Source organism: Coniophora puteana (assembly GCF_000271625.1).
Source record: "Coniophora puteana RWD-64-598 SS2 unplaced genomic scaffold CONPUscaffold_6, whole genome shotgun sequence".
NCBI lineage: Eukaryota > Fungi > Basidiomycota > Agaricomycetes > Boletales > Coniophoraceae > Coniophora > Coniophora puteana.
Window position 1 is genome coordinate 432,585 of NW_006913058.1, and position 25,759 is coordinate 458,343.

At 53.7% G+C, this 25,759-nt stretch overlaps 8 protein-coding genes across 8 annotated transcripts; 7 read left to right on the forward strand and 1 right to left on the reverse strand.

Annotated features, from left to right (window-relative positions):
- Nucleotides 1-82: 82 nt before the first annotated feature.
- On the forward strand, nucleotides 83-2,011 carry CONPUDRAFT_82107 (26S proteasome subunit P45). The gene is made up of 6 exons (XM_007770268.1): nucleotides 83-342; nucleotides 407-532; nucleotides 627-1,026; nucleotides 1,086-1,378; nucleotides 1,465-1,762; nucleotides 1,847-2,011. The coding sequence occupies exons 1-6, from the start codon at nucleotides 121-123 to the stop codon at nucleotides 1,885-1,887; spliced, it is 1,380 nt and encodes a 459-aa protein (XP_007768458.1). The 5' UTR covers nucleotides 83-120; the 3' UTR covers nucleotides 1,888-2,011.
- A 787-nt stretch (nucleotides 2,012-2,798) lies between these two features.
- On the forward strand, nucleotides 2,799-3,433 carry CONPUDRAFT_33905 (uncharacterized protein; the record flags this gene model as incomplete). The annotated part of the gene is made up of 3 exons (XM_007769993.1): nucleotides 2,799-3,002; nucleotides 3,166-3,309; nucleotides 3,371-3,433. Coding segments are annotated over 3 exons (411 nt in total), but the record flags the coding sequence as incomplete, so codon positions are not given.
- Nucleotides 3,434-4,343: 910 nt separating this feature from the next.
- On the forward strand, nucleotides 4,344-5,710 carry CONPUDRAFT_90086 (NAD(P)-binding protein; the record flags this gene model as incomplete). Its single annotated transcript, XM_007770269.1, has 8 exons — nucleotides 4,344-4,463; nucleotides 4,549-4,715; nucleotides 4,764-4,873; nucleotides 4,940-5,136; nucleotides 5,192-5,267; nucleotides 5,330-5,385; nucleotides 5,449-5,538; nucleotides 5,603-5,710. The coding sequence occupies 8 exons, from the start codon at nucleotides 4,344-4,346 to the stop codon at nucleotides 5,708-5,710; spliced, it is 924 nt and encodes a 307-aa protein (XP_007768459.1).
- Nucleotides 5,711-7,771: 2,061 nt separating this feature from the next.
- CONPUDRAFT_143966 (ras GEF) lies at nucleotides 7,772-14,019 on the forward strand. Its single transcript, XM_007770270.1, has 8 exons — nucleotides 7,772-8,028; nucleotides 8,139-8,656; nucleotides 8,707-11,364; nucleotides 11,433-11,525; nucleotides 11,585-11,834; nucleotides 11,887-12,007; nucleotides 12,059-13,843; nucleotides 13,903-14,019. Exons 2-7 carry the CDS (start codon nucleotides 8,168-8,170, stop codon nucleotides 12,168-12,170), a joined length of 3,723 nt encoding a protein of 1,240 aa, XP_007768460.1. The 5' UTR covers nucleotides 7,772-8,028; nucleotides 8,139-8,167; the 3' UTR covers nucleotides 12,171-13,843; nucleotides 13,903-14,019.
- Nucleotides 14,020-14,334: 315 nt separating this feature from the next.
- CONPUDRAFT_165254 (mitochondrial Rho 1) lies at nucleotides 14,335-17,394 on the forward strand. The gene is made up of 14 exons (XM_007770271.1): nucleotides 14,335-14,516; nucleotides 14,570-14,628; nucleotides 14,683-14,764; nucleotides 14,828-14,970; nucleotides 15,031-15,132; nucleotides 15,186-15,305; nucleotides 15,358-15,459; nucleotides 15,521-15,750; nucleotides 15,802-16,035; nucleotides 16,091-16,388; nucleotides 16,441-16,572; nucleotides 16,627-16,698; nucleotides 16,758-16,882; nucleotides 16,952-17,394. The coding sequence occupies exons 1-14, from the start codon at nucleotides 14,480-14,482 to the stop codon at nucleotides 17,148-17,150; spliced, it is 1,935 nt and encodes a 644-aa protein (XP_007768461.1). The 5' UTR covers nucleotides 14,335-14,479; the 3' UTR covers nucleotides 17,151-17,394.
- Nucleotides 17,392-19,477, forward strand: CONPUDRAFT_123908 (uncharacterized protein). The gene is made up of 7 exons (XM_007770272.1): nucleotides 17,392-17,638; nucleotides 17,712-18,097; nucleotides 18,163-18,239; nucleotides 18,306-18,344; nucleotides 18,404-18,754; nucleotides 18,814-19,206; nucleotides 19,274-19,477. The coding sequence occupies exons 1-7, from the start codon at nucleotides 17,544-17,546 to the stop codon at nucleotides 19,319-19,321; spliced, it is 1,389 nt and encodes a 462-aa protein (XP_007768462.1). The 5' UTR covers nucleotides 17,392-17,543; the 3' UTR covers nucleotides 19,322-19,477.
- An 87-nt stretch (nucleotides 19,478-19,564) lies between these two features.
- CONPUDRAFT_90090 (uncharacterized protein) lies at nucleotides 19,565-20,751 on the reverse strand (the record flags this gene model as incomplete). The annotated part of the gene is made up of 3 exons (XM_007770273.1): nucleotides 19,565-20,428; nucleotides 20,482-20,542; nucleotides 20,594-20,751. The coding sequence occupies 3 exons, from the start codon at nucleotides 20,749-20,751 to the stop codon at nucleotides 19,565-19,567; spliced, it is 1,083 nt and encodes a 360-aa protein (XP_007768463.1).
- A 318-nt stretch (nucleotides 20,752-21,069) lies between these two features.
- On the forward strand, nucleotides 21,070-23,751 carry CONPUDRAFT_153576 (uncharacterized protein; the record flags this gene model as incomplete). The annotated part of the gene is made up of 4 exons (XM_007770274.1): nucleotides 21,070-21,733; nucleotides 21,783-23,101; nucleotides 23,154-23,385; nucleotides 23,591-23,751. The coding sequence occupies 4 exons, from the start codon at nucleotides 21,070-21,072 to the stop codon at nucleotides 23,749-23,751; spliced, it is 2,376 nt and encodes a 791-aa protein (XP_007768464.1).
- Between the last annotated feature and the right edge of the window lie 2,008 nt (nucleotides 23,752-25,759).

Sequence of the window (25,759 nt, forward strand, 5' to 3'; positions counted from 1 at the left end):
GCAGAGAAACTCCCACGTGTTCGGATATGGCAATCGCGCCCAGCATTACGCGTCTCCTCGTCGCCTTACTCAGTCCACCTTCGCCCCAGTCCTCACTTTCCCTTTCCTCCTCTGCCAACCATGTCATCTACCCAGCCACCGTCAGGACCTCCAGACAACAACGAGAAGAAGCCAGAGGAGACTTCTCAGCCCTCAAATGCCCCGGCGGCCCCCGCAGAGGCGATGGACACCACCCCAGACCAGCCTGCGGAGGAAACATGGGCAGACATCCCGGAGGACATCATGGCCCTCCCTACGGATGAGATCTCGACCCGCGCACGGCTCATTGACAATGACATCAAGGTGCGCTTCGTCTCGCACTGTCAAAGCAAGGGTAGAATGCTGATGGGACTTCTGACGCGCGTAGGTTATGAAGTCGGAGACGCTCCGTCTCCAGCACGAACAGAGCACGATGAAGGAGAAGATTAGAGATAACGGCGAGAAGATCAAGCAGAACAAGGTTCTGCCCTACCTCGTCGGCAACGTCGTCGAGGTTCGTATCTGCTCCCTTACGTTGCCTCTCATACTTTACGGAGGTATTACGGCCCGATGAGGATCCACTAACGCATACATCTTGCTGCATACAGATACTCGACATGGATCCCGACGCGGAGGAGGACGGCGCGAACCAGGACGCCGAGTCCATGCGCCGTGGCAAATGCGCCGTCGTCAAGACCTCGACCCGCCAGACCGTCTTCCTGCCCATGATCGGGCTCGTCCCCCCCGAGAAGCTCAAGCCGTCCGACCTCGTCGGCGTCAACAAGGACTCGTACCTCATCCTCGACCAGCTCCCCACCGAGTACGATAACCGCGTCAAGGCGATGGAGGTCGACGAGCGCCCGACGGAGACGTACACGGACATTGGCGGCCTCGAGAAGCAGATCGAGGAGCTGGTGGAGGCTATTGTGTTGCCCATGGAGCAGGCGGACAAGTTCAAGACGCTCGGGATCAAGCCTCCGAAGGGGTGTTTGATGTATGGCCCGCCCGGTAAGTGGTTTGTCCCGACTTTTTATTTCGAACCCTCGGCCGATGCGGTTCCGCCGTAGGTACGGGAAAGACCCTGCTCGCTCGTGCATGTGCCGCACAGACGAAAGCGTGCTATCTGAAACTCGCCGGCCCGTCGCTGGTGCAGATGTACATCGGTGACGGTGCTAAACTCGTCCGAGATGCGTTCGACCTGGCCAAGGAAAAGGCTCCTGCCATCATCTTCATCGATGAATTGGACGCCGTCGGAACGAAGCGGTTCGATTCAGAAAAGAGCGGTGACCGTGAGGTCCAGCGGACGATGTTGGAGCTCCTCAATCAGCTCGATGGATTCAGCAGCGACTCACGAATTAAGGTTAGTAGCCCCGGTCCTCATGCAAACCTATGCAAACTCTAACGGACATGGCTTCTTCTCTCTGTGTGTTATAAAACCTCCAATAGGTCATTGCGGCAACGAACCGAATCGACATTCTGGATCCTGCCTTGCTTCGTTCGGGACGGCTGGACCGCAAGATCGAGTTCCCATTGCCGAACGAGACGGCCCGGGCACGTATTCTGCAGATCCACTCGCGCAAGATGACGGTGGCGACCGACGTGAACTTTGAGGAGCTCGCGCGGAGTACGGATGAGTTTAACGGTGCTCAGCTGAAAGCGACGTGTGTCGAGGCTGGTATGATTGCACTTCGGGAGGGCGCAACGAGGCTCTCGCACGAGCATTTCCTGAGTGGGATAGCAGAAGGTGCGTGTTCTCAGTGGCGTTCTTCTTACGCTTTTACGTACTTCTTTCCTCGGCCGCGATGCTAATGATGGATTCCTTACACAGTGCAAAGCAAGAAGAAGAACGATCTTATGTATTTCGCATGATCACCTCATGATCATGTTTTTCTGTGTTTTCTCTTGAGATCCTCGACGCGTACTAGACCGGACTAATTTCCATGTCACTCTGTCACTCAATAATCTGCGCAAGCATTTGTAACCCTATGGTCTGGAAGGTACTGGAATGATTCCATGCACATTGCATTGTGGTGAGTTAAGCTTCATGGAGCCGTCCGGGCTCGCGATGCCGCTATCGCCTGCCGCCCAGTGGATTTGGTCGCAATCTGTGAATCTTGTGAGTGCTCTTGTCAGCTGATCGACGGCAGAAGCGGTCGCGGTGATTAGGGCCAGTCTGGAAGCGCTCTGGCTGTGTGCCGGTCGGCCAACAATAGCGCCTGGGTTTCTGCTTCCTGGATCCTGCCTGGTGAAGGCCTCGCTCTCCGGCACTGGCCGAGCGAAGCCGTCCTGTTGGAGTTGTCCTCGCAAGGATGGTTGTCTCTATAAGAGCCTTTCCTGGCCCGTCGGCCTGTCTTTTGGACGAGAAGACGAGAAAGCGTCCGTGGATTGCGTTCCTCGTTGGAGCGGAGTCATGAAAACTTACTAAAATGCTCGCGATACCGAATTCGAGGAACCGAATGAGACCTGCAACCCGGAAGCCGATTGTGTCACGGCCGAAGCTATACGTCCGCTCTGCATTCTTATAAGTAAGGCCACTTACCCTCATCCCTGCAGTTTCACTCCACCCACCCAAATCCATTCTCCCCTTCCCCTTCTTCCTACCGCTCACCCTCCACGACCGACCCTAGGGTCCACGACCGTTTAAATACCCCAGCACGATCCCCATGCCCGAACGACCTCGCACGATGCTGTTTCTCTCCTACATCCTTTCCTCCGTCTTCGCCCTTCTCGCCCTCACGCTCGGCGGCAGCAGTGTCCGCGCCGAGGCGCAGGCGGGCACGATCTCGTCGCCGTCCAACGGCACGTCCATCATGCCCAGCACCCCGTTCAACTTCACGTACAACACACGCGCCGACTACGGCACGTCGTCGTACAATTTCACCGTCTGGCTCTGGTCCTCCGCCACGCCGTCCTCGTCCGGCCAGGACTTTGCGACGGGGTACTACTTTGGACGGTATGCTGAGGAGAATTACCCTGGTGAGTGTGTGCTCGCATATCTTCAGCCCGTTCTTTTGTGCTCGTTTGGAAAAAGTTATCTATACGGTTGCACATACCCGCGAACACGAGGCGTGGAGAGGGTTTTGGGTTTTGAGATATTATCTGAAATGAAGTTGATGTGGATGCTAATGACATCATCTCTTTTGACAGGCAACCCCCGACCCCGCCAACCCGGTGCCCCCGCAGCTGTGGATGCCCGACCTCGCCCAGATCCTCGGCGGGTTTGGCACTGGCTCGACGGCGAGCGATGTGCCCATGTACCTCGTTGTCATTGAAGAGTGGGGTACTGGTCAGGTAAGAGCGAAGTGTTATTCTGTATTGTTAAATGATGGTTGACTGGTGTGCTATCTCGTAGGGCTCCCTCGGTACACGGTTCTCCCAGACGTCCACTCAGATCGTTTACAACGGCACTTCGGCCACCTAATCTGCCAGCACTCAGGACATTTTCATAAGATAACAAAAATACGGACTTCGTTAGAGTGCGCGATCCTCGCGACGGACGCTCCCCGCTTTGTTGTTTCCTCTCGTCTTCGCTTTTACCTGGACAGTGTATGTAGATATCGGACGGACAATGTTCTTTGCCTTGCTTTACCCCTACTCATACAGTTTCCATACTACCCTGCTCTCCCTTGCTTCGACTTCGCTTAATTCCCTCTCCTCCCATTTCGCTCGTCTCCGACCAGCTCTTTGTTTCGCTTGCTATGTCAGACTGTTTGGACTGTTTACCGTGATAGACACTGCGCTATTAGACGCCCCGCCACTTTCCCACTATGTGTGCTCGAGTTTCAGTTTGATAGACACTTTGACGTCGCTTGACGATTAGTCGCCTTTACTTTTGTGATGTGCTTTTGACGAAGTTTTGAGCGTGGGTTTGCTTTCGAGGAAGTCATGAAATATAACACACGATACTTGGAAAACAAAATTCGCAGTGGTCGTCGATATTGCGATTTCAGCTGCTTCTCTTCCGGCCGCTTGTGGGTTGTCTGCGAGCCTCAAAAAGCAGCGATTGAGGGAGTGTGTAGTTGCTGATAGGCACTTACCCGTACGGAGGAAATATTCCTTCCGTGAAGAAGTCGGCCATTCCGTTCGTGTCACAGTAGACGCAGTGTAAGGTTGATGGTTGAGACCAAGAGCGAACGTTCGGAACGCGTTGGTAACGCGTCAGTCAATTAACGAGCACGCGTCGCGACCGAAAAGTTCATGCGTCCCCACGTACTGGATTCCCAATCCAATCCCAAACCCCACTTATTCTGGTCTCTCCTTCTTCTCTTTCCCCCTCTTCCCTTTCTCGCTGGACCCCGTCTTCAAACAAGATGATGTTCCTCCAGATGCTGCGCCAGTCCTACCCGCCCAAGCCCAAGTTCAAGGTCGAGGACATCCCTGACCTCGCTGGCCAGGTGCACGTCGTGACCGGCGCCAACACAGGCGTGGGTAAGGAGATCGCAAAGGTGCGCTTAACGGTACGCTTAGTACTGGTTTCATTCGTGCTGACCCTGGCTGTCGCGTCCGTGCCGCACTCGTTCGTAATACCAGGCTCTCCTGAGCAAGAACGCGAAGGTGTATATCGCGTCTCGTGACCGCGCCAAGTCCGAGGCCGCGATCGAGGAGCTGAAGCAGGCGACAGGCAAGGAGGCGTTCTTCATCCAGCTCAACCTGTCGAAGCTTTCCGACATTAAGGCTGCCGCGGAGGAGTTCTCCAGGTGAGGGTGGATTTCTCGGTAGCGTTGCTCATAACTAATGTGGCATAGCAAGGAGAGCCAGCTGCATGTGTTGTACAACAATGCTGGTCTCATGTTTCCCCCTATTTCTCAGCTCACAGAAGACGGATATGACCTGCAGTGGGGAACCAATGTGCTCGGTACGAACCCTCTTCTGCCGCCCGCGACCGTTCTTGGGGTGGCTGACGGTTCCATTGTTCCCGCAGGCACCTACTACTTCACAAAGCTGCTGCTCCCGACGATGCTCGAGACCGCGAAGACGGCGCCGGATGGCAAGGTCCGCGTCGTGACGACGGCCTCGGTCGTGCACTACATGGTTAATGGCCTCAACTACAATACGTTCAAGGACGGCCCTGCCCGCAAGAAGATGGGCACGCAGAAGCTTTACTACCAAAGCAAACACGTACGCGCAGTGTCTTACGACAGCGTATTGCAGTCTGAGCACTGATACACTGCAGGGTGATGTGATGCTCGCCAATGAGCTCGCGAGACGCTACGGCGACCAAGGTCTCGTGTCGACCTCGGTGAATCCAGGTCGGTGAAACTGAATGTCGTTCATGCTATCGAATCTCGACGGTTTGACCGTTTGCCTGCAGGAAACCTCAACACCGAACTTGCACGCCACTTGACTAGCTTCCGGCAGTGGTTCCTCGTACGTGTTGTCACCCCTTCATCAACTGCGAACCGCTTTACTGAGAGGTGCCTGTGATTGCAGAGGACATTCATCTCGTACCCCGCGCCGATGGGAGCGCTGACGTCGCTCTACTGCGGCACGTCGCCGGAAGGCAATCAGTGGAACGGCCGGGTACGCGCAATCTCTTATTGGGTCGACATTCCACATTGGCTTTGGCTGACGTTCTGCGCGCTAGTTCTTCGCCCCGTGGGCCAGGGCCGACCAGGCGCATCCCGCGACGGACGATGCGAAGGCGGGCCAGGAGCTGTGGAGCTGGCTCGAAGAGCAGGTCAAGGATGTTTGATGTGGTATCGCCGCGGTTGCGTTCGGAGATATACCCTTGTCGGTTTTGTGGATCTGTGATTTAGAATTTTTATTGCTTAATGTTATCCGACACAGTGTTTGTATGGTCTCACTGTACCCTGAATTATAATATTATTCACTGGATTGAACGACGAAAGCAGTCCCTCGCATTTCTTACAGACAATATGCGTTGCTCTGTTCGCTAGCTGTGGCTCATTGCAGGAACCTGACATTGCCACCTACAACCACGTTCATACAAATGTCCGTTGATGCTCATTTGAAGGCATGATTTTTGGTTTCGTAGACGGAGTGCACTGCCCATTTACATTGATAACATGCCCATTGCGTGGTGGGTGAAATTCCAATTCCTCGGCCCCGGGACCCTTGTGTAAATATTCAACAGGCTACGTTATACATGATCATGTTTATCCTTTATTTGAAAAAGGTTAAGATGGTATGGATGGCATGTACGCAAAAATCTTTCGTGCGCTCTCGTTGATTCCCTGCGACCCAAGCCAGGATCCGCCGTATAGTGAGGGTCTTGCCGTGCAGACGGACCTCAGTTCTTTCCGACATGTAAATTCCGCCGGGATAGCAAAGTAGGGCAAAGTGCGCGGCACAACCTCTGATTCAGCCGCGAGGGGAGAACCTGACCACAGTATACTGCTTAGGTAACATAGCGCTGGTCATTGCAGAGATGGTTCTACATACAGACATTTGACAGATATGATCATTCTCGTTTGAGAGTGCTGAAAGGATTCGCCAGAATTGTCAAGTCCACTATCACCGACACCTGTAGCGAACGCTGTCAGCGCCATGCCCAGGACGATCAGATGTTCGATAACGTTCCCGGGAGCGAGCGAGGAAGGTCTGGCGAGCATGAGAAACCAATGAGAAAAACGTAGAGATGCATGAGTGTGATCGGGATTCATGGTACATATGAGAGCAATATCTTGGGCTGAGAGAATGATTTACCCATAATGAATGATGATCAGGTCCGTACTTGATGTGCGTTTGCGAGATCATCTTGGCGACACCCGTTCCTTCCTGGCGGTTTATGCGATGCAAGAAGAGCAATCAAGGCAAGCGGCGGCAGTGCGGCGGCCCAATTGGTGCCAGAGATGGCACAGCTAGTCGCCTGGCTACGATGAGAACGTGCTGGCCACATGGAGCTCCCCAGATTGCAGATCATTGTTCTTGATTGGTGCTTCCAATTATGTGGGTCTCGTAAAAGATGGTGATAGCCACGGACATTGTCGTGGAGTCGACACATTTTGGATTTTCACCACCATGCGAGTCCAGCTGTCGGTGGCACTGCCGCAACGAAAACCTCGAGACAATATTAAGCCGAGAACGGCTTTAGATGCTTGGTCTAGCGCTGCAGGAGTACGCACAAGATTGCAGGAAGCGGCGAGGGCGATAGGTCCGAGGCTAAGTGGCGTAACTGAGACACTTTCCCGGGGGTTTCGGCCTTTGTGCTATAGAATTTCTTTGAAGGCGTTCGATAGCAAATATTAATTGGGTGGATGAGCTAGAGAAGATATCTATTTTTGATCGCGCGGATGAGAGAACTTGTCCACTACGTTCTGTTTGATTGTCTCGACTGTTGAAGAAAGAGCCGGAGCGCCGGAGGACTATTTTCCACCGTTGCTGAGGTGATGCGGGGGTAAGCGCGCCACATGTCCCATGTAGAATTTGGTGGACAAAGATGACGGCCCGGGCATTCGATATTCGAGCTTCAAATTGGATATGACAGACGAGGCACTAACGACGTTGGAATGTAGCATGACGTCAAGTGAGGCTTGTGGTTTGAGGGCGGTTGGGTATTGGTACAGCCTGCGGAGGATTTTTTCTGACAAGGGAAGAACAAGTAATGGAAGGTGTGTGATGGGGGTGTGAGAGTGGGTCGGAGTGGGAGTGATCGGGCGACGCGTCTTAGTCTGCGAGCGGACGTAATGGGATGCAATGATTGAGCGCGTTGTTGTGCTGTGTTTGTGCGTCGTTCAGAGCTTATGTCTCCGCCGGCCTCGAGAACCCAGGGAAGCCAGGACAGACAGTGACGCTCACTGTTCTCCAGACGCCCACTTCCCCTCATTGTCCCCGTTTCCAGACATTCCGCGTCCCTCTATCCTCGATCTTCCCTTCGCTTCCCCTTTTGTTCGGCTCGCTCAAACACTAGTACTTCTACCTCTCGCACTGTCTTTTTCTCGCACTGTCAATCATCTCTGCGCGTCTGTTTCATCGCAACACTCTACTATCATATTCTCCTTCAATTGACTCTACTATTCTTTCCCTGTTGTATGTGCAGCATAACCCTAGGTGCGTCGCTTTCCAACCCCCTGCGCTTATTGCCATCTCAACATTTATGTTGCGTTCGCTCCACATGGGGTTACCGTTACTCATCTTTTCCCGCTCTGTCTTTCTTACAGCCTAAAGCTCGCCCTATCACACGACGGCCATGACCGGTCTGCACATCAATACGAATCTCCCTCGAGAGGGCCGCTCTCGCAAGCACAAGTCGCGCTCACATCCACGTAGCAGATCTACTGCCTCCACATCATCTTCCCTATCTCTCGACTCCCCAATACCTTCTTCTTCGGCTGCCGCATCCTCTTCCTCACTCAATCTCCCCGACCCCGATCCTCAGCTTCAGGATAGCCGCAGATGTCCTAGTTCGGCTGCCGTGTCCACTTCCATCTCCCCCATTGGCGACCAGACACGAGGCGGGCCAGAGTTTGTGCTGGCCCTCCATGACTTTGACGCTCAGAGTCACAATGCTACCTGCTTGACATTTCGCGCAGGACAGGTCATCCGCGTCCTGAACCGGGATCCTAGCGGTTGGTGGGACGGCGAACTGCATGGTCAGAGAGGATGGTTTCCAAGCAATTATGTGACCTCTGACAAAGGTGTCGTTTCACTCACGGAGGAAGAGTTGCCCTCCATCTCAGTAAGTCCCTTTTCGCATGCCTGCTGGTGGGTTCCTGACCCGTGGAACAGCATACCAGACCAAAGCACTCACATACCATGTCGGCTATCTCGGCCACCTCATGGTCCACTAGTGCGCACTCGTCCACTACACACACGAAATCGCCGTCATCCAGAAGTGGCCATCGACCATTCGCCATGGAGACTGTGGACCCTGAAACTACCACGTATTGCCCACCGATCATGGTGAACTTGCTTCACAGCCTGACGCTTCTGCAAAGTGCTGTGCGGTCGAACCGAGTGGCACACTTCCAGCCCTCAACAGCATGCATCATATCATGTATCCGGTTCATCCTCTCCTCCACCGAGTGTCTTCCTCGAGATACCCCTGTTCTCAAGCGAAACCCTCGTCTGGCGCAGGAACGCAAGAAGATTCTGTCTGACCTGGCATCCCTCGTTTCACAGTCCAAAAATGCTTCCGCAGAGCCTCATGATGAGGATCTACACACGGAAGAGGTGGATATGATGCTCAAGTTAGGTGGTCAAGTCTTTGCGCAGGTTCGCCGCTTCCTAGCAGTCGCCGTCGATTGTGGGATCGATATCCCTACTGCGCCGCTCACATCTTCGAATGGCGCTTCTCCATTATCCGGGAGTCCTATCAACCCCTCACCTTCTTCTAAGGAACACCGTAGCCGCCATAACTCCCACTTCGTTACTCCGCAAAGACCTCGAGCATCCACAACGATTGCTCCCTCCGCTTCTCGGACCAAGAGCCTGACTGACCTTCGCAGTCATCGTGGCGCCAATGCCCCCCAGCGAGATTCGGGTTCATCCATCGCGCCTTTGCTTCCGCATCGGACTGTCATGGCACATTCCAAGAACGAGCAATACAAGTCGTACGAGCGCATGCCGAAGCGGCAACATGTACAGAATAACATGTCCATCAGCAGCATATCCTCAACTTCATCGTTCTCTTCCGCCGATTCGTCGTCTAAAGCTGTCGTTGCAACACGTTTTCCAAGTGGCCCATGTACAGCCGCCGACGTGGTCGAAGCGTTGCGGTATACCCACGATCAGTATCTTTCCACAATCGCTGCGTTCATCGGACACGTCCACTCCCACTCTCGTTCTGCGCATGCATCAAGCACCGGTCACATGTATGATCTCGTTCGAGAGATTGTTGAATTGGCCTGCAAGATGCTCACGATCGTGGAGGCCGTCATGCGACACGCTGACATACCTGCAAAACGGGTGGAAGAGTTGCGCATCGCGAAGGAGGAGCTGTACAACCTCACAAGCTCGCTCGCGGAATCGGTCCGGTTACTCACGGCGCCTTTACACCCCGATATCACGGAGGAGGCAGAGAAGGGAGCACTGCTCCGGTCCGCCACGGGCGCGTTGAAGGCCGGCGCTGACTGTGTCTCTACAATTAAGCATAGCTTGAATCGGGCGGACAGCAGTAAGCAGTTCGTCATACGGATTCCGTCGTCGGCCGACTCCGAAGCCAGCGCATACGATCCCGATCCTGCGGAGTTCGTGCGTAAGTCGACTGCTATCAGGAGCGTTTCGTCTAAAGCGTCATTATCGCTGTCCGTGGGTCGGACGGAGGAGGGAGAAGACGCCACCGTCCAGCCCAGGGGCCTTGCAGATTCGCAGTCCACGGTGACTACCAGCGCCTCGCTCAATCGCTCGGACAGGTCAAGTAGCTCAACGTCGGTGGAATCTGCTGATACCGCTGCTACGTCACCCTTTGAGGCCAGTCAGTCATGGCCACTGGAGGACGTTAAGGACGCTGTACAGGCAAAGCGGGTGGATGAGCTTGCTCTGGAATCACCTGATAACGAGGACGATCGTGCCTTTGAGCATAGTTTGGTTGAAGGAAGCGTTCCTCTGTCTGATGTTCCCCCGGTCTCGGATACTACCTACAACAGCGAAGGACATCTTGTCGCTGCGACTATGGATGCGCTTGTGGAGAGGATGACACCAGCAGACAGCCTAGTGGACCCGGCCTTCTCTGCGGTCTTCTACATGACTTTCCGTCTGTTCACTACTCCTCTCGGACTCGTCGATGCGCTCATCGACCGATACAACATAATGCCCCCTCCGAGCCTGCACGGCGACGCCCTCAAGAATTGGCGCGACACGACGGGCGTGCCCGTCCGGCTGCGCGTCTCGAACCTCGTCAAGACCTGGCTCGAGAGCTACTGGCGCGCGAGTGTCGACGACGAGGCGCTCCCGCAGCTCGAGGACTTTGCGCGGAACGCGCTCGCCAAGGTCTTCCGCGGCGGACACTCGCAGCGGATCCTGGACCTGCTGCAGATGCGGCGGAGCAACATCACGAGCATCGTGAGCCCGAAGACGGAGCGGATCCGGGACCCGGGGATGGCGCTGAATCCGCCCGCGTTCCTGCCGTCGGAGGTGCCGCGGCCGATGATGACCAAGGCGCTGCTCGCGAACCTGCGGGCGGGCCACTTTGAGGCGGTGGCGATCACGGAGTTTGACCCGCTCGAGCTGGCGCGGCAGTTGTCGATTATGGAGTGTGAGCTGTACTGCGCGATTCAGCCCGAGGAGGTGCTCGAGACGGGCCAGGAGAGCGTGCAGGCGCCGAATGTGAAGGCGCTGTCATCGCTGAGCACGGGTATTACGGGGTGGGTGGCGGAGAATATTCTGGACGAGCATGATATGAAGAAGCGGACGATGCTTGTGAAGTTCTTTATCAAGGTCGCGAACGTGAGTTCTCTTTTTTTGTTGCTGGACAATTTTCTGTTTGTGCTGACGGGATGGTATGCGATTGCCAGCGATGTTCGGAGTTGGCGAATTTCAGCACTTCAAGATCCATCCTGGCTGCGCTCGATCACTCGACGATATCGCGACTCCATCAGACCTGGGCGGTATGTCTGGCGTAGCTATTATTTCCAAATTGATGTTGACTGGTTTTTATGATGTGTAGGGCGTTACGCAGAAGCACAAGACTCAGCTCGAGTCTCTTCGGCGTCTTGCAGATCATGGCCGGAATTTCCACCATTATCGCAGCAAGCTGCGGAATACGGCGCCTCCTGCAGTGCCGTTCTTGGGTTTGTACCTCACGGATGTCACCTTCTGCCGCGAAGGAAACCCGTCGTTCAGAGACTCGCCTCATGGCACTGGCAGGCAACTGGTCAACTTCAACAAGTACCACAAGCTGGCTCGTATCGTGCAAGGTAAGGGCGCGGACGTTTTTGGTGCATGCAGAGAAGCTGATTATTTTTGTAGAAATGCAGCGGTTCCAGGTGCCGTATACGCTCAAGAAGATACCCGAGGTACAGGACTATCTCAAGCTTTCGTTCGAGAAGACGAAGCAGCATGGCGACTTTGAGGATCTTTATCAGAGAAGGTTGGCACTAATCGAGTTTACTCATCTTGCCAAACTGATTGTTCGCTCTAGTTTGCTGGTTGAGCCGAAGCAGGGCGCTGACGTTGGCCCAGGGCAAGCGAACGACATGCGACAATTCTTCAACTGGGGCCGCTCTCAGCAGCCTGTCACCACTCCTTCATGAACATTGCTATTTGTGTTGCACTCATCGATCGTTAACTTTTTTGTTTTGTTTCATGCAGACAATTTTATCACCTCGTTCCTACTGTCGTTGTATTTTTTTCTTTTTAATTTCTTCATTTAGCATACATTTACACATCACATTGCTATCTTTACAACTGATTTGTACTTCTCATCCTACATTAACTTATGTCTACCTGCAGCGGGGCTGTATGACTTCATCGTCTGGACATGTAATTAGATAGCTGGTCTATTATGCTACATCGTAGCTTCCTGAGTGCGTCGGTGGAAATATTTGGTAACGTAAAATCCGGGACTACCATCCTTGTTCTTTACCAATTCGTCCCGGCGAGCCAAGGATGGGTATGTGCCCTCAGTCACCCCAGGACCAAAGTCATAGACAAATGGCCTGCTCTGGGTAGCACCGAACAGCCGTGACCCCTCGAGAACCATGGCGTATACTGGCGACGCGTCGTTTCCGGGAGCATGCACGCTCCAGCCTTCATTGGGGGATCGCACGTCCCAGAAGGCGACGACGCTATGCCTAGCCGAGCCAGCGGCAATGTGACTGGCAGCGCCTCCGCCGCACGCGACGGTATAGATGGGCTCGTACGACCACGGGTCGCGGAATGACATGACCGGTTTCAACGGGGCGGGGGTGCTGCCGTCGGTGGCGGTGGCCTCGGACCTGCCGAGCCTGGAGGAGGAGCGCATGTCGTGCACACGGACCTTGCTATCGTACCAGCCCGAGATGATGACCTGCTCGGAGCCGCCCCACGGGGAGGCGTCGGGCGAGCCCGTGATGCCGTAGACCGCGGAGGGGCGGAGACGCCCGCCTGCCTCGGCCGACTGCGTGTGCAGGATGGCGATCGGGTCTGGGGAGAGCGCGGCCTCTGCGATCGAATGTACGGTGAGGGGCTTGTTGGAGGAAGTGCCGAAGGCGGCGTAGGGGGTGCTCGAGCGGAGGGCGAGGTGGGCGACCCAGGACTTCTTGACGTCGAGGTCGATCAGCGTGGGGCTGGGCGCGGTGTGGGACATGTCCCAGAGGCCGGCGAGGCCGCTGGACGAGAGGGAGAGGAGGGTGGTCCCTGCGCAGGAGAGGTGCTCCATGACATCGCCTTCGTGGACGTGAATCCGGCGGTCGAGTGTCAGCCTGTCATGTTGTTGTTCTGAATCCTCGAGGAAATGTCGGAGGTTGTCACCCTTGTTACAGTCGCCGGCCCGATTTCCGCGGGGAACCGGAGGCAAAGTGAGTTGTTCGAGCATGCCATTGGAGAACCCCACACAGAGGATCTGGTCCCTTCCGTCATCCGGGACAAAGGTGATGCTGGTGATATAAAGTCTCTGATGGTGGGGTTCCACAAGATCGTGCTTGCCATTGAATTGGACTGCTGGCGCGCCATTGCCAGTTTGGGGTCCGTTAAAGACGTAGTCGTAGATGGCCCGGCCTCCTGCGATAATGAGTCTGGAGTTGCAGATAGCCATGCGGGGCTGCTGCTTGCCCTGCCAGGGGCGGGAGAGGGGACGGGCGACAAATTTTGACTTTGCCCAAGAGTCGTCTGCGAGAGCATTGTAGCGAACGCGGGTGCGGGTGTTCCACTTGGAGGACGCGTGGTGTAAGCTGTGGGACGGGCGACCGTTGTTTCGCAGATATTCAGCCCAGCCAAATTCGTTCACCTGCAAAGAAAAAAAGGTTAGCGAGCGTGTCGAGACGTGGTAATAACGCGCAGACATACGAGCTCATTGTTGAACTTGCAGGTGCGAGCAAAGATGGCTAGACTGGGGAGTGGGAGATACTGGAGTATGAGAATGACGATATCGGTGGGTAATGCTACGTGGGCCATGGTGGTATGAGTATATGTGAGGAGGGGTGATGAAGGGTGAGTGTCGAGTGTTGTCTGGGATTCGAGAGGATGAAGGGTCGCTTAAATATGTCTGCCATTGGACGCGGTCCGGAGCATAGATGATAAGAACCTGACACAAATAATCTGTGGGGTACTCCTCGCTATTCTCCTCCGATCACTGGCCAATCAACGGGTCCGAAGGCACTCCTCGCAGTTTGAGGTTGACTCAGGGGTATTCTCCTTTCGGGGATGCTTACCTAAGCGGCCGTTTGTCGAGACGTTGCCGCGCAACAGCTCGGAAGGCAAGCAACTCGGGAAGGGCACAGAGTCGGCCCATAAGCATGCGCTCCCATTGCTTCGTATAATCATCTCATCTCCTCCTTCTCCATAGACCCCATCTCTTGATATCATTCCTTTTCTCTCGCCTTTTTCTTTCGCTTACTCTGCTTTATTCTAAACCCGGAGCGCCATGCGGAGAGATGTGCGCATTCTGTTAGTGGGAGACGGTGAGCTACCCATGACGAAATAGCCCATTCATTCCAGGCGCTCATTACCACAGAGGGTGTCGGGAAGAGTACTATTATCACGTCGCTCATCAAGGAATCCTTTGTTCCACATGTAGGCTCTATCCTTCGTCTTCCAAACCGGCCTCCGGGTTGACTATCACCTCAGGTCCAACACGTCGTCCCGGAGGTAACAATTCCACCAGAAGTAACACCCGAGAACGTGACCACATACATCGTCGACTCAGGTGGTGAGTAAGCGTATATTCGCGTTTACGAACGCCTCAGAAGCTCATACCGCGTCATCTTTGAAGCTGGTCCTTCTGACAGGCCCCACCTCGAATCAGAAATTCGCAAGGCCCATGTCATCTGTGTCGTCTACTCGATAGACAACCCAAATTCCTTCGATAGAATACCCACCTTCTGGCTGCCGCTCTTTCGTCAATTGGGCGTGAATGTGCGTCTATCGCGTTTCATAATTGACGCGTCACGTTTCACCCTAACGCCGCATTCTCAGGTCCCTGTCATACTCGTCGGGAACAAGATCGATCTACGTGGTGGGGAAGTGACCAACGAAGCTTTGGAGGATGAGATTTTACCGATTATGAACGAGTTCAAGGTGCGATGCACGCTCACAGAGCACGCGCGTCAATATTGATGCGTATCATCTAGGAAGTGGAAACATGCGTGGAATGTTCAGCGCAGATGCCCCTTAACGTCTCTGAGGTATTCTACTTTGCCCAAAAGGCCGTCCTTCACCCTACTGCACCCCTGTACGACTCGAGAGAACATGTAGGTTTCCAATGTACACAGAAAGAAGGCAGTTACCAATCTTGCTCCTCAGGTCCTAAAGCCAGCTTGCTTGAAAGCTCTTCAGCGGATATTCCAGCTTTGTGACGCGAACAAAGATGGTGTTTTGGATGCATTTGAATTGAACGAGTTTCAGGTGAGTCAATAACCGTTGACTCGTTGACCTGTCTTCAAGTCGTGCTCACGGCTTTCCATAGCGAAAGTGTTTTGACGCACCGCTTCAACTGCAAGAGCTTGAAGGCATCAAGGACATGGTTCGGGAGCACTTGCCAGACGGAGTACGAGATAATGGGCTGACTGAGCCCGGTTTCTTGTACCTTCATACGTTGTTCATTCAACGAGGGCGGCTAGAAACGACATGGACAGTCCTCCGCAAGTTTGGGTATGCGGAAGATCTTAGGCTGACTGAGTCCTTCTTGTTACCAAAGTATGTTTTCCATATCTCACTTCATACATTGAACACTAAGCACTGGGTCAGGTTTGAGGTGCCTTACGATTGTTCAGTTGAGCTCAGCCCCAAGGGCTACCAGTTTTTCACGGATATCTTCGAGACTTTCGACAAGGATAAAGATGGCGCGCTGAAGGCATCGGAACTTGATGCGTTATTCGGTACTTCACCGGGGAATCCTTGGGCTGGCCAAAGGTTCCCTGAGTCTACACTTGTTGATGAGACAGGAGCTGTCACCTTACAAGGGTGGTTAGCGCAGTGGAGGTGAGTACGTGTCCTATGAAACGTGTTTCTGGGGATGCTGATCACTCCTGTGTAGTATGACGACACTGCTGGACCACAAAACCACCCTTTCCTATCTAGCTTATTTAGGCTTCCCCGAAGAGCCTCGGACGATTGCTTTGACGACGACGCGACCAAGGAAGACTGATCGGAGGAAGGGCAAAGTCACTCGAAACGTCTTTCTTTGTTACGTTTGTGGCGCCGCTGGTTCTGGAAAAACTTCTCTACTTCGTGCCTTCGCTGGCAAACCATATCGGGAGACGTATGAGCCCACGAGCAAAATGCTTAGCGTTGTCAATGCGGTTGACATTGATGGTTCAGAAAAGTATCTAGTGGTGAGTGCCTTGTAGCCGGTGTTCCCGAGATTTCAGCTCACAGTTACTTCAGCTTCAGGAGTTTGGCTCGAAATACGAGGCGGAGACGCTACGAAATTCCAAGAAGACAGATCTCGCCGACGTCATTATCTATGTTTACGATTCGAGCGATACAAATTCATTTTCTTACATTAGTAATTTGCGGGTACGCCATCTCCTCTTATTGTTTCGTCATCCTCACACTCAAACACACGTGTAGCAACAATATAGTCTAGATCACATACCAACTCTATTCGTGGCCACGAAGTCAGATCTGGATTTGGCCCAGCAGGCAAGTGGTTCCTCGCTTTCAGTACTTCGGTTCACCATAGCTAATGCTTTATGTCACAGAGACATGAGGTCCAACCAGACGTATATTGCAGACGACTAGGCTTACAACTGCCTGTGTCTGTCAGTGTGGAACAGGGCCAGCTGGCCGACGTTTTCCACGCCATCTGCAGCATTGCTATGAATCCGTGAGTAAAATACCTTTTGTCTTGGGGGCCGCAGTAGCGTCGGGACTAAACTTTGTTCCCTTACTACAGACACGCAGCGATACCCGGTGGCGACCGATCGTTGACCTCAACGGAGAGACTACGGATGTATATCACTCTTACGGCTCTGCTTGGTGGAGCTAGTACGGGTGTCATCATGTTCTGGCGAACATTCTTGCGACCTGGAGGGGCGTGGCATGCATGGACAACTCCATGGGCTTCTTGGCTATTCGGTAGACGGGACTCGTGATTCACTCTCTACTCTTATCGCTCTCTAGTAGACTTTGATATTTAGTTGGCTTTCTGGTATACCTACTACGCATCCTTTGGATGGACGTGGGCTGCTGTCCTCTGCATGGCTGCGAGGACAGACAGGAGAGAGAATAGGACGGTTGGGAGGAGGTAGCGTGGGAGATCCGGGGTCCGACTGGTAAAGATCCGACGATGCCTGCAGGCCGTCGCCTGTACTCTGTATAAGTCAAGCAGTTCAGAACACCCCTCGAGGGCTTTGCACAACTTCATTGTCTTTCCATCGATCAGCTGAGCAGCTTCCAGCACATTTTCTCAGTGCTCGCTTATTTACACGTTCACAAAAACTCTCTGAATTTGTTTTGACCTCCTCAATCCTACAGTCGTTGCAAGTATGGACGAAGACATGGACACCTACGCCTCTGCTGCGCCTCCTCAGATCTCGCCACAACAGTTTGGGCAGGAAGAACTCTATGGTCGAAAGATGCTGTATGCCCTGCTTTAATCCCCGTCAAACGCTGACGTGTGTCGCTGCTCTCTGACGCTGCTTGTCCGCTCATAGAGACTTGGTCTTCGTCCAAGACTGCACGGGCAGCCAGGGTAGCTACATCTCGTCCGCAACGCGCAACATCGAGGAGATCTGCGCCCACATATTCGAGTCCGGAAAGCTGCAGGCTCGCGAGGACCTGCGCGTCGGCCTCGTCGCGTTCCGGGACCACCCGCCGCAGGACCACACGTACATCGTCAAGAACTTTGGCTTCTCGTCCGACATCAGCAAGGTGCACCGGGATTTGTCCGGCCTGTATGCGTCGGGCGGCGGCGACGGGCCCGAGGCGGTCACGGCTGCGCTCGGCGAGGCGCTCGAGATGGACTGGCGGGAACACGCGAGCAAGATGGTCGTGTTGATTGCTGATGCGCCCCCTCATGGTATAGGGGAGTATGGTGATGGTGAGATATTTGGCATCTTACAGATTGGCTGATCAGGACTGTGGGCTGACGTACGTAACGTCAAGGGTTTGATGAGGGATCGCCGGATGGGTTGGACCCGTTGCAGCTGGCTCGTCAGATGGCGAGCAAGGGAATTACGCTGGTAAGCAGGGCTGGAGAATGGGAGCGTTTTCTCCTTCGTCTTCTGATTCTGACTGTTCATTTGTAGTTCTTCGTAGCTTGCGAGCCAGCCCTGAGCGGTTATTCAGTGAGATTATTGTTTGAGAATGTCTTCGTTAATGACCGTGCTGAGATCTATCTCTACAGTATGCTACTGACTTCTATCAAGCCATCACCAAGATTACGTCTGGTCTGATGCTTCCTTTAACCACCGCCGATCTTCTGGCGCATGCAATAGTTGGCAGTGTACTTGAGAACCTCGACATGGAACGGTTAGTTCGCGAGGTCGGGAACGCCGTCGCCCAACGTATCCTAGGCAACAACGAGAGCGTCGACGATGTAGCCCGCGAGCTGCATGAGAAGCTTCTACTCCGTAATGAGAGCACAAAGAAGGTCGTCATCGAGAGCATCTACAAGGAGTCGGAAGAAGCGGCGCATAATGTGTCTATCTTCATGCATTCTCCATCTTTGACGGAGGCTCGCCCACAGCTCAAGCGGGTACGATTATGGATAATTTGGTCTGATCTTTCATACGCTGACTGACTGAAACACTGTAGGTACATGGTACTCGGTTTACCGATAAATATCTACTCTCGCGCCAAACGGCCAGCCGCGGCGCCTATGCCTATGCTCCTCATCTTCCTTCTCGCACCCCTGCTAAAACATATTCTTCCTCACCGCCCACGACCCCTGCCGCCCCCGCTATCGCTTCCTCCCCACCACGCAAGGTCGTAACCGATTTCGCTGCATTTGGTGCACCCGCGAACGCCAGCGTGTTCGGCACCGCCGTCGCATCGACGCCGTTCTCGCTCGCTGGTAGCAAGGCTGCTTTTGGTGGCATCCGAAATGCCGGACGCAGTGGTGCCGCCTTCGATAATGACGATGACGAAGAGGAAGATAATGGCAGGCAACGCGTTGAACTCAGGGAGGGCTCGATATCCTTAGATCAGGTAAGCCGATTTCTTGTTGCGATAACTCAACTTTTCTGCGATCACTGACATGAACTCTCATCGGTAGGCACGGCGTATCGCGATGCAAAGCGCGTGGCGGAGCGTTCGTGGCTAGCCTAATGGCGTGAAGGGATATATCATTAAACCACTAAAACATTTGATTGCATACTTTCAAGGAAACTTACGTCTTGTCATTTCGTTCATCGTTCATTCAGTTTCATCCGACTATCACACCAATTTATAGCGCGTAGCTTGATTCCGAGAAGGCCAGCAGCTGTGTATATAAGATATGTAGAGTAATACATCGCATTGTATGTACTGTCTATCGAGCGATCCATGGAGAGCATGCATGCATAGGTCATGACGAAGTATCCGACGATGGTGGCTCTGGAATTGGCTTTGACTTCCGTTTGCCCTTTTTCTTTTTCGTCACGGCATCCGTGCTGGACTCTGATTCTGAGCTGGACTCAAGTGGTACTTTGGTGTTCTCCGCCTCGTCGTCCGAGGCGACAGGCTTTTGAGCCTTCGTTTTCTTCTCTTCCCTATTTTTGCTCTTCTTCGTCGACATCTCGGCGCCCAAGCCATCCCTTTGACTTTCCTCCTTGGTCTTCTTTTTCTCTTTCTTGCTCTGTTTCTTCGCGTACTTGGCCTCTTTAAGCGGGATTGCCTTCGCCCCCCAGTCTGAGCCTGAGTCCGCCTCCCGAGCTTCCTTCTTCAGTCTTTTTTCCTCCTTCCTCTTGGCCTTTTCTGCGCGTCTGGCTTCCTTCAGCGCCTTGGCTTCTTTCTTGGCCCGCCTCCTCTGTTTCCTCTCCTCCTCTGTTTCCTCTTCGCGTGATTTCCTCTTTTTACTCTCATGCACCTCGACGTGCACTATCTCCGTCGTCGCGACCTCTTCCTCTTCACCAGAGCGAAGCTTCCGTTTCTTGCTTTTATGTTCGCCTTGTATAACGACCTTGTTGACCATGGCATCCTCATCTATTTCTGGAGACTTGGTAGTTTCGTCGTCATCAGGGCCGAGGACAGGTCCGCGGAAGAATCGAGAGTAAAGACCTCTACGGGCGGCTTCGCGTTTTGCCATTGCGACGAGGCTGAGCTGAGGACCGTCATTAGTCTCAGAAGGTGTAGAGAGACCTGAGGCGGGGGTGCCTAAGACAGGTCTACGATTTGAGATTATGCCCGTTTGCGTACGGTGCAGTGATGCGCCTGTTGCCAGGTCTCCGTCCTGAGCAACCTCGTTAAATCACAGCCTCGCTATAAATGAATGAACGCACGCACCTCACTTTCATCATCACTGTCAGCTTTGATCACGATAGCCTTGGCTGCAGCAGCGAAGACACTGTGTCATGGTCATTCGGGGTGGTCGAGTTAGGGAAGTGATCCAACGCACTGGTCCCAGAATGGGAAGGCTTCGTCTCTGTCTTTGCCTAGCCCTGCTAGAGTTTTCTTTTGAGGGATTGCGAGCGGGCGTTCTAGGGCCCCTTTTCGAAGTCCTGAGCCTTTAGTCCATCCATATGAGCTGAGATATGCGTGCCCGTCCAGAGGCATGTCAGATGCCTAGGTTTTTCTAGTGGTCAATGGCTCTACAAAATGGAGAGATATTCAGCAGCTATCTGCCTTGTCCTGAGATTTACTGAGTGGTCGACATTGAGGTGTAGAAATCAATTTGGGAGTAGCCGGGTGGGCCTGATTGAGAAGGTCCGTGCGGGAATGGCTGACGCGCGCTGCTCCCCTTCTGAGTTGTTCCACTACTCTCTCCTCTCGAATATTCCCCTCTGTGGCAACATAGGCTTTCTTGAATACTTTCTTCTCTTTCCGACGCCTGTATAGCGTTGCTCTGATAGCTTGATTATCAAATTAGTCAACATGGTCGAAACCTCTGGCGAAACAGCGGTTCCAGGATCCAGCTCGGTTGTCAGTACGGATGCCGTCAACGGAGTGCCTAGCCAGTCTACAGCAACGGAACTTCAAGAGGATGCAGCTGCGTCTTTACGAGCGGCCGCCCTGTTATCTCGCAAGCGTCGTAAAATAGTCCCCGAGAAGCCCCCAGCCCCGGCAGCCCGACCTCACATTGAGCCCAGTTTCCAGCTGGACTATGGCCAGGAAGACGTCGGCTCGCAACCCCAGTTCACTTCAATCCTTACGCACTCCCCGCCGCCAGAGAACAAACCGTCGCCTCTCCCAAAGGCTGCTTCACCTGTTTCTGACATCGAAGATGGCCAGATCCGTGAGGAAGGCGAGATCAGCGACGAGGAACCGCCACCTCCTGCTCCTCCTCCACCCGTGCGGAAATCTCTCTCTCCAAGAAGAAATCTGCGACGGTCTCCGTCAGCTGGGCTCCCTGCCAGACATCGTTCCCATCGCCCCTCCATATCCATCAAGCGTGAACATACGCCACCGTCGTTGTCCGAGCTCTTTCCACCTCAGACGCAATCACCAGTTTACTCATCAACTCATGCAAATTCTGTCTTCACCCTGGAAACCCCCGATTATAAGTTAGATGCTGACCATGTCAGGCCTGGTTTACCTAGTCAGTATTCCATGAATACCGTGACAACCCAAGTCTGACGTTACGACAGTGACTCAGGAGCAATTTGACACTGCAAAGGATGCCGTGCTCGATTTATTGGGCTGGGGTGTCTCGCCAGAATATCTGCTGTACTGTGGCTTGAGCCGGCAGCTCATCTTCTATGTTTTCAATGAACTCAACTTGCGACTTCCCGATGCTTTTGACGACACTGGTCTTATACACTATCCGACGGCCGAGATGGCTTCGTTGATACCTATCTCTCCCTCGATTGCACTGCGCCGCTTGTCACTGAATTTACCACCGCCGTTTACTAGCCCTGCTGAAGACGGCTACAGAGGCATGCCTTCGACATCTCGTGCTCATGACGACTACCCTATCTCTAACGGTGATGGCTTCGTGTCGCCCGCTTCGCATGAGACGTCTACCCAAGACGCGGAGAACCTGCACGTCATCGAATTTCAACGCAAACAAGAGCTGATGGCGCGGAAGGCAGCCATCGCCTCCCGTAAACGCAAAGTTTCGGACGCTCTGTCGCGCACTGTCAGCAACGAGGACGTTGATATGATACCTCCAGTGGCCAATGAAACTGTCGACGACTTCCTCAAGAGTATTGAGCCTCCCGTACTCGGTGACCCTACTGTAGCTGATCTAATACCCACTGGTGATGTGCCGTCTGACCTTATGGAGGTCGACAAAGTCCCTCCGGGTCTGATGTCTTTCACTCCTTCAGAGCAACAATCGCTCCTGCCATCATATCAATCTCCGGTTGATACCACTCCTCAAAGCTTCACTCCAACAGAACCTGAGCTCATTCGAGAACCAAGTCCGCCCGCTGTCCTCCCTTCTAAGCTCAGTCGCTCCAAAGAAGTATCGGCTTCCATCCCTATTGTACAAGACGCGAACGGCGCCTATCTTGCTCGCCGGGGTACGAAGCGGCCTGTAGCTGCTGACTTTGTGGATGCAGACAGTCTTCGCCCTCCACCATCTAGTTTCGGACAATCGAATGGCAACCACCCCACTTCACCTTCTATACCGCGTAAAACTTCCAGTTTCGCGGGCATAAGCGGGATGAGGCGTTGTATTATCCAATTAAGCGATAGCGAGGACGATGGCAGCGATGCAGAGGATTTTATCGGTCAGGCTGATAGTCGATCATTCTCGCCTGGCCTTGGGTCCGCATTTGGACGTCAGCCCCCTTCTCGAGGACCTATGGCGGCAGCTTTCGCAAATGGCGGAAGTCGACCTGCATCGGGTGGTGCTGGTAATGCACTGGCTGGGTCGGTACTGTTAGAGAAGGAGGAAGAAATCAAGAGGATGCGGCAGATGATTGCCGACATGGAGCAGACTCGGCTGAGGAAGTTAGCTGCAGTGAGTAGGGCCACGCCAGACCCGAGACCGTAACACTGATCACTGCGTTTAGATGACTGGCAAGACAACACCTAATTCAAGTCCTACACTGGCTCAAGCGACTGCAGACGGAGACAAGCAGCCTGCATCCTCTATAGGATTCACCGCATCGGACACACCTGCGGAGTCTGCAGAGGACGCTGTTACATTCTCCGGTGCTTCGGTATCGCACCCACCTTCTTCGCTGCAGACCCATGGTTCTAGCGTTGAAGCGAAGGAGGAGGAGCCCGTTTCATCAGAAATAGGTTCGCAGCTAATTTTATTCAATCCTCCTATCTCCTTTTTTATATCCTATCGAACATCATACCTTATCACAACGGCGGACCGTTCCACGGAGGGCGTCTACTTTTAACACTTCCCGCAGGCCGGCATCCTAGCCATTGCTCGTACCACCGCTCATCCAGTCTGCGTAATCCCGGTTTGGTGCTGACTCAAATCTCCTTTTCTTAGAACATGATGCTCCCATCGATATGCCGGCGCCCGACAATCAGGCGAGCGAGTCCACCCCTGTAGAGGCACGCTCAGAAGCCAGAGACTCAGAGCACAGCGGCTCAGGAACACCAACTATCGGTTCTCTCCCTCCATCTCTCGTCCGGACGACTTCCGGCTGATCAGTTTTTGTTTGATTGTTTTCGCTCCATTTTGGATTTGTCTATTTTCCGTGGTTTCTCCTCGATTGCAATTCTCTCCGTCTTCGACTCTCGGAATTATCTTATATCTCGCCTTACGCGACGCCATTTTCATAGAAGACCCCTCTCAAACGGACGAACCGGGTGCGTGCATGTCATGTAGCGACTATAAGATGTCGCTCTCTTCTGTTCCTCGCTGACATGTCCACCTTCCTTTTATGTGCTCCCTGACTTCTCACTGTCTCTTTTAATTCTTTGTCCTTTTTGGTCCCACGGCAGAGCTGACCGTTCTAGGCGACCCGGGACCTTCAAAAGCGGCAAGAGTCTTCTTTTGCTCTTGAGGTTAATCTTCTCTTTTCCTGATGCCTACTTCTTTTGCTTGCCTGTGGCTGTCCGTCTTCGTCGATCGTTTTTAGGTGTCTCCTGTCATGGAAGCTGAAGACGTTCAATTACCCACTGCCGCCGATGAGGCTGGTGCATCATCGTCGGCCCAGGTGCGTTTCCACCCATATATGCCTTTCGAAGAGGCGTCGCGAGCTATGTAAATGTGTTGGTGCTGATGTTATATCACTTCCGCAGCCAGCTGAGAAACCACAAGATGCATTTGCCGACTATGATTCTCCTTTTTCATCGTATCCTTTGCTTCGCCCGCAAGCCAGCCTTATACCAGCGTCTCAGTCATCAACATTGGAATCCTCTGCTTTCGTTGTAGATTATTTGACCCACCCTACATCTGACAGTTTTAGTTTACGTTCGCCGCATAGCTCGCACGCGAGCTCTTCTCACACACTTTCTGTACATCTTCCAGACATGCGGCCGCTCAAACAGGCTGCACTTCAGCGATCACTCGGGCAGCTTCTCGCGGGGGACTCTGGTAGACGCGTCTGCCAGTATGAGGTCCCAGGCGGCGGGGTGTGCCGTGACAGCAACTGCGAGGACTTGCACCTGAGTCGACTGGCAGGGGATCCCACTGGTGCGTCGCAGAATTGGGTTTCATGCGTAGGCTCGCTGATACGCTTTCTTGCATCGCTTCGCTGATCTGTTCGGTGTTTCGTGTTTGAATAACTTTTTTTCACTCGCTTGGGCAGACACGGAATTAGCAGAATTTATACACGATGCGCTGCCCCAACCATGGCATGGGCGGTGTGACGTGCACGGTGTCAAGATCGCGCTTGAAGGTGTCCGATTACGCGGAGGCGCCCAGAACATTGATGAACACGCCGCGGCGGCACTCACTGCGCTGGGGATCCCGGTCTCTGCCCACGACGATAGGACGGCGCGATAGTATGTCGACGACTGGAGTGGCCCTCGACTAGAAGACGCGCTCTGAGGACGGGGACTACGGAGTCCACGGAGGCGCACTCTGCGCGCTGGAGCAGAAAATGCGAAGATTCATTCGAGTGTCAAGATTGCATGCAAATGCACAGGGGAAAGGACAAGAGCGCTCGGCGCCACAGGGGGACCCGTCGTGTTCGGGCTTCTTGAGGATGATTATGAATATGGGGCTCGGCGCTTGTGCGTGACGGGTTGTTTGATGATGCTCACGTCGGGGGGTGCCTGTAACTGCGATATACTGTGTTTGTTTCATATTCTTTCTCTTCTTTGTTCATTTTTCCTTGTTTGAGAATGAATGGATTTCTATTCGATGCATATGCAGTGATCTGTGTGTAGATGGGCGCAGCGGGGACTCGGAGGGACAGGTCAAGTACTCCTCGGGTCTCGAGGGACGGAGGCGGTGAAGTGAGTTGCGCTGCGGATAAGGCAGGGTTGGTAGCGTACGTGATTGGCTGATGGTCGAAAGTGAATTGGGGTGCATGTGATGCTGTCATGACTTCCATTTGTGGAGGTACACGAGGAGGGGTATGCCCAAATAGGGGAATCTGGCCCGCCAGTTGGGATGGAAGCGGGCAGCGTGGAAAGAAAGGGCGGAAGCAGAGTCCTCGGAATGGGCCGAGACGTGCCTGGCGGTGGGCTGATACTCCGACGGGCC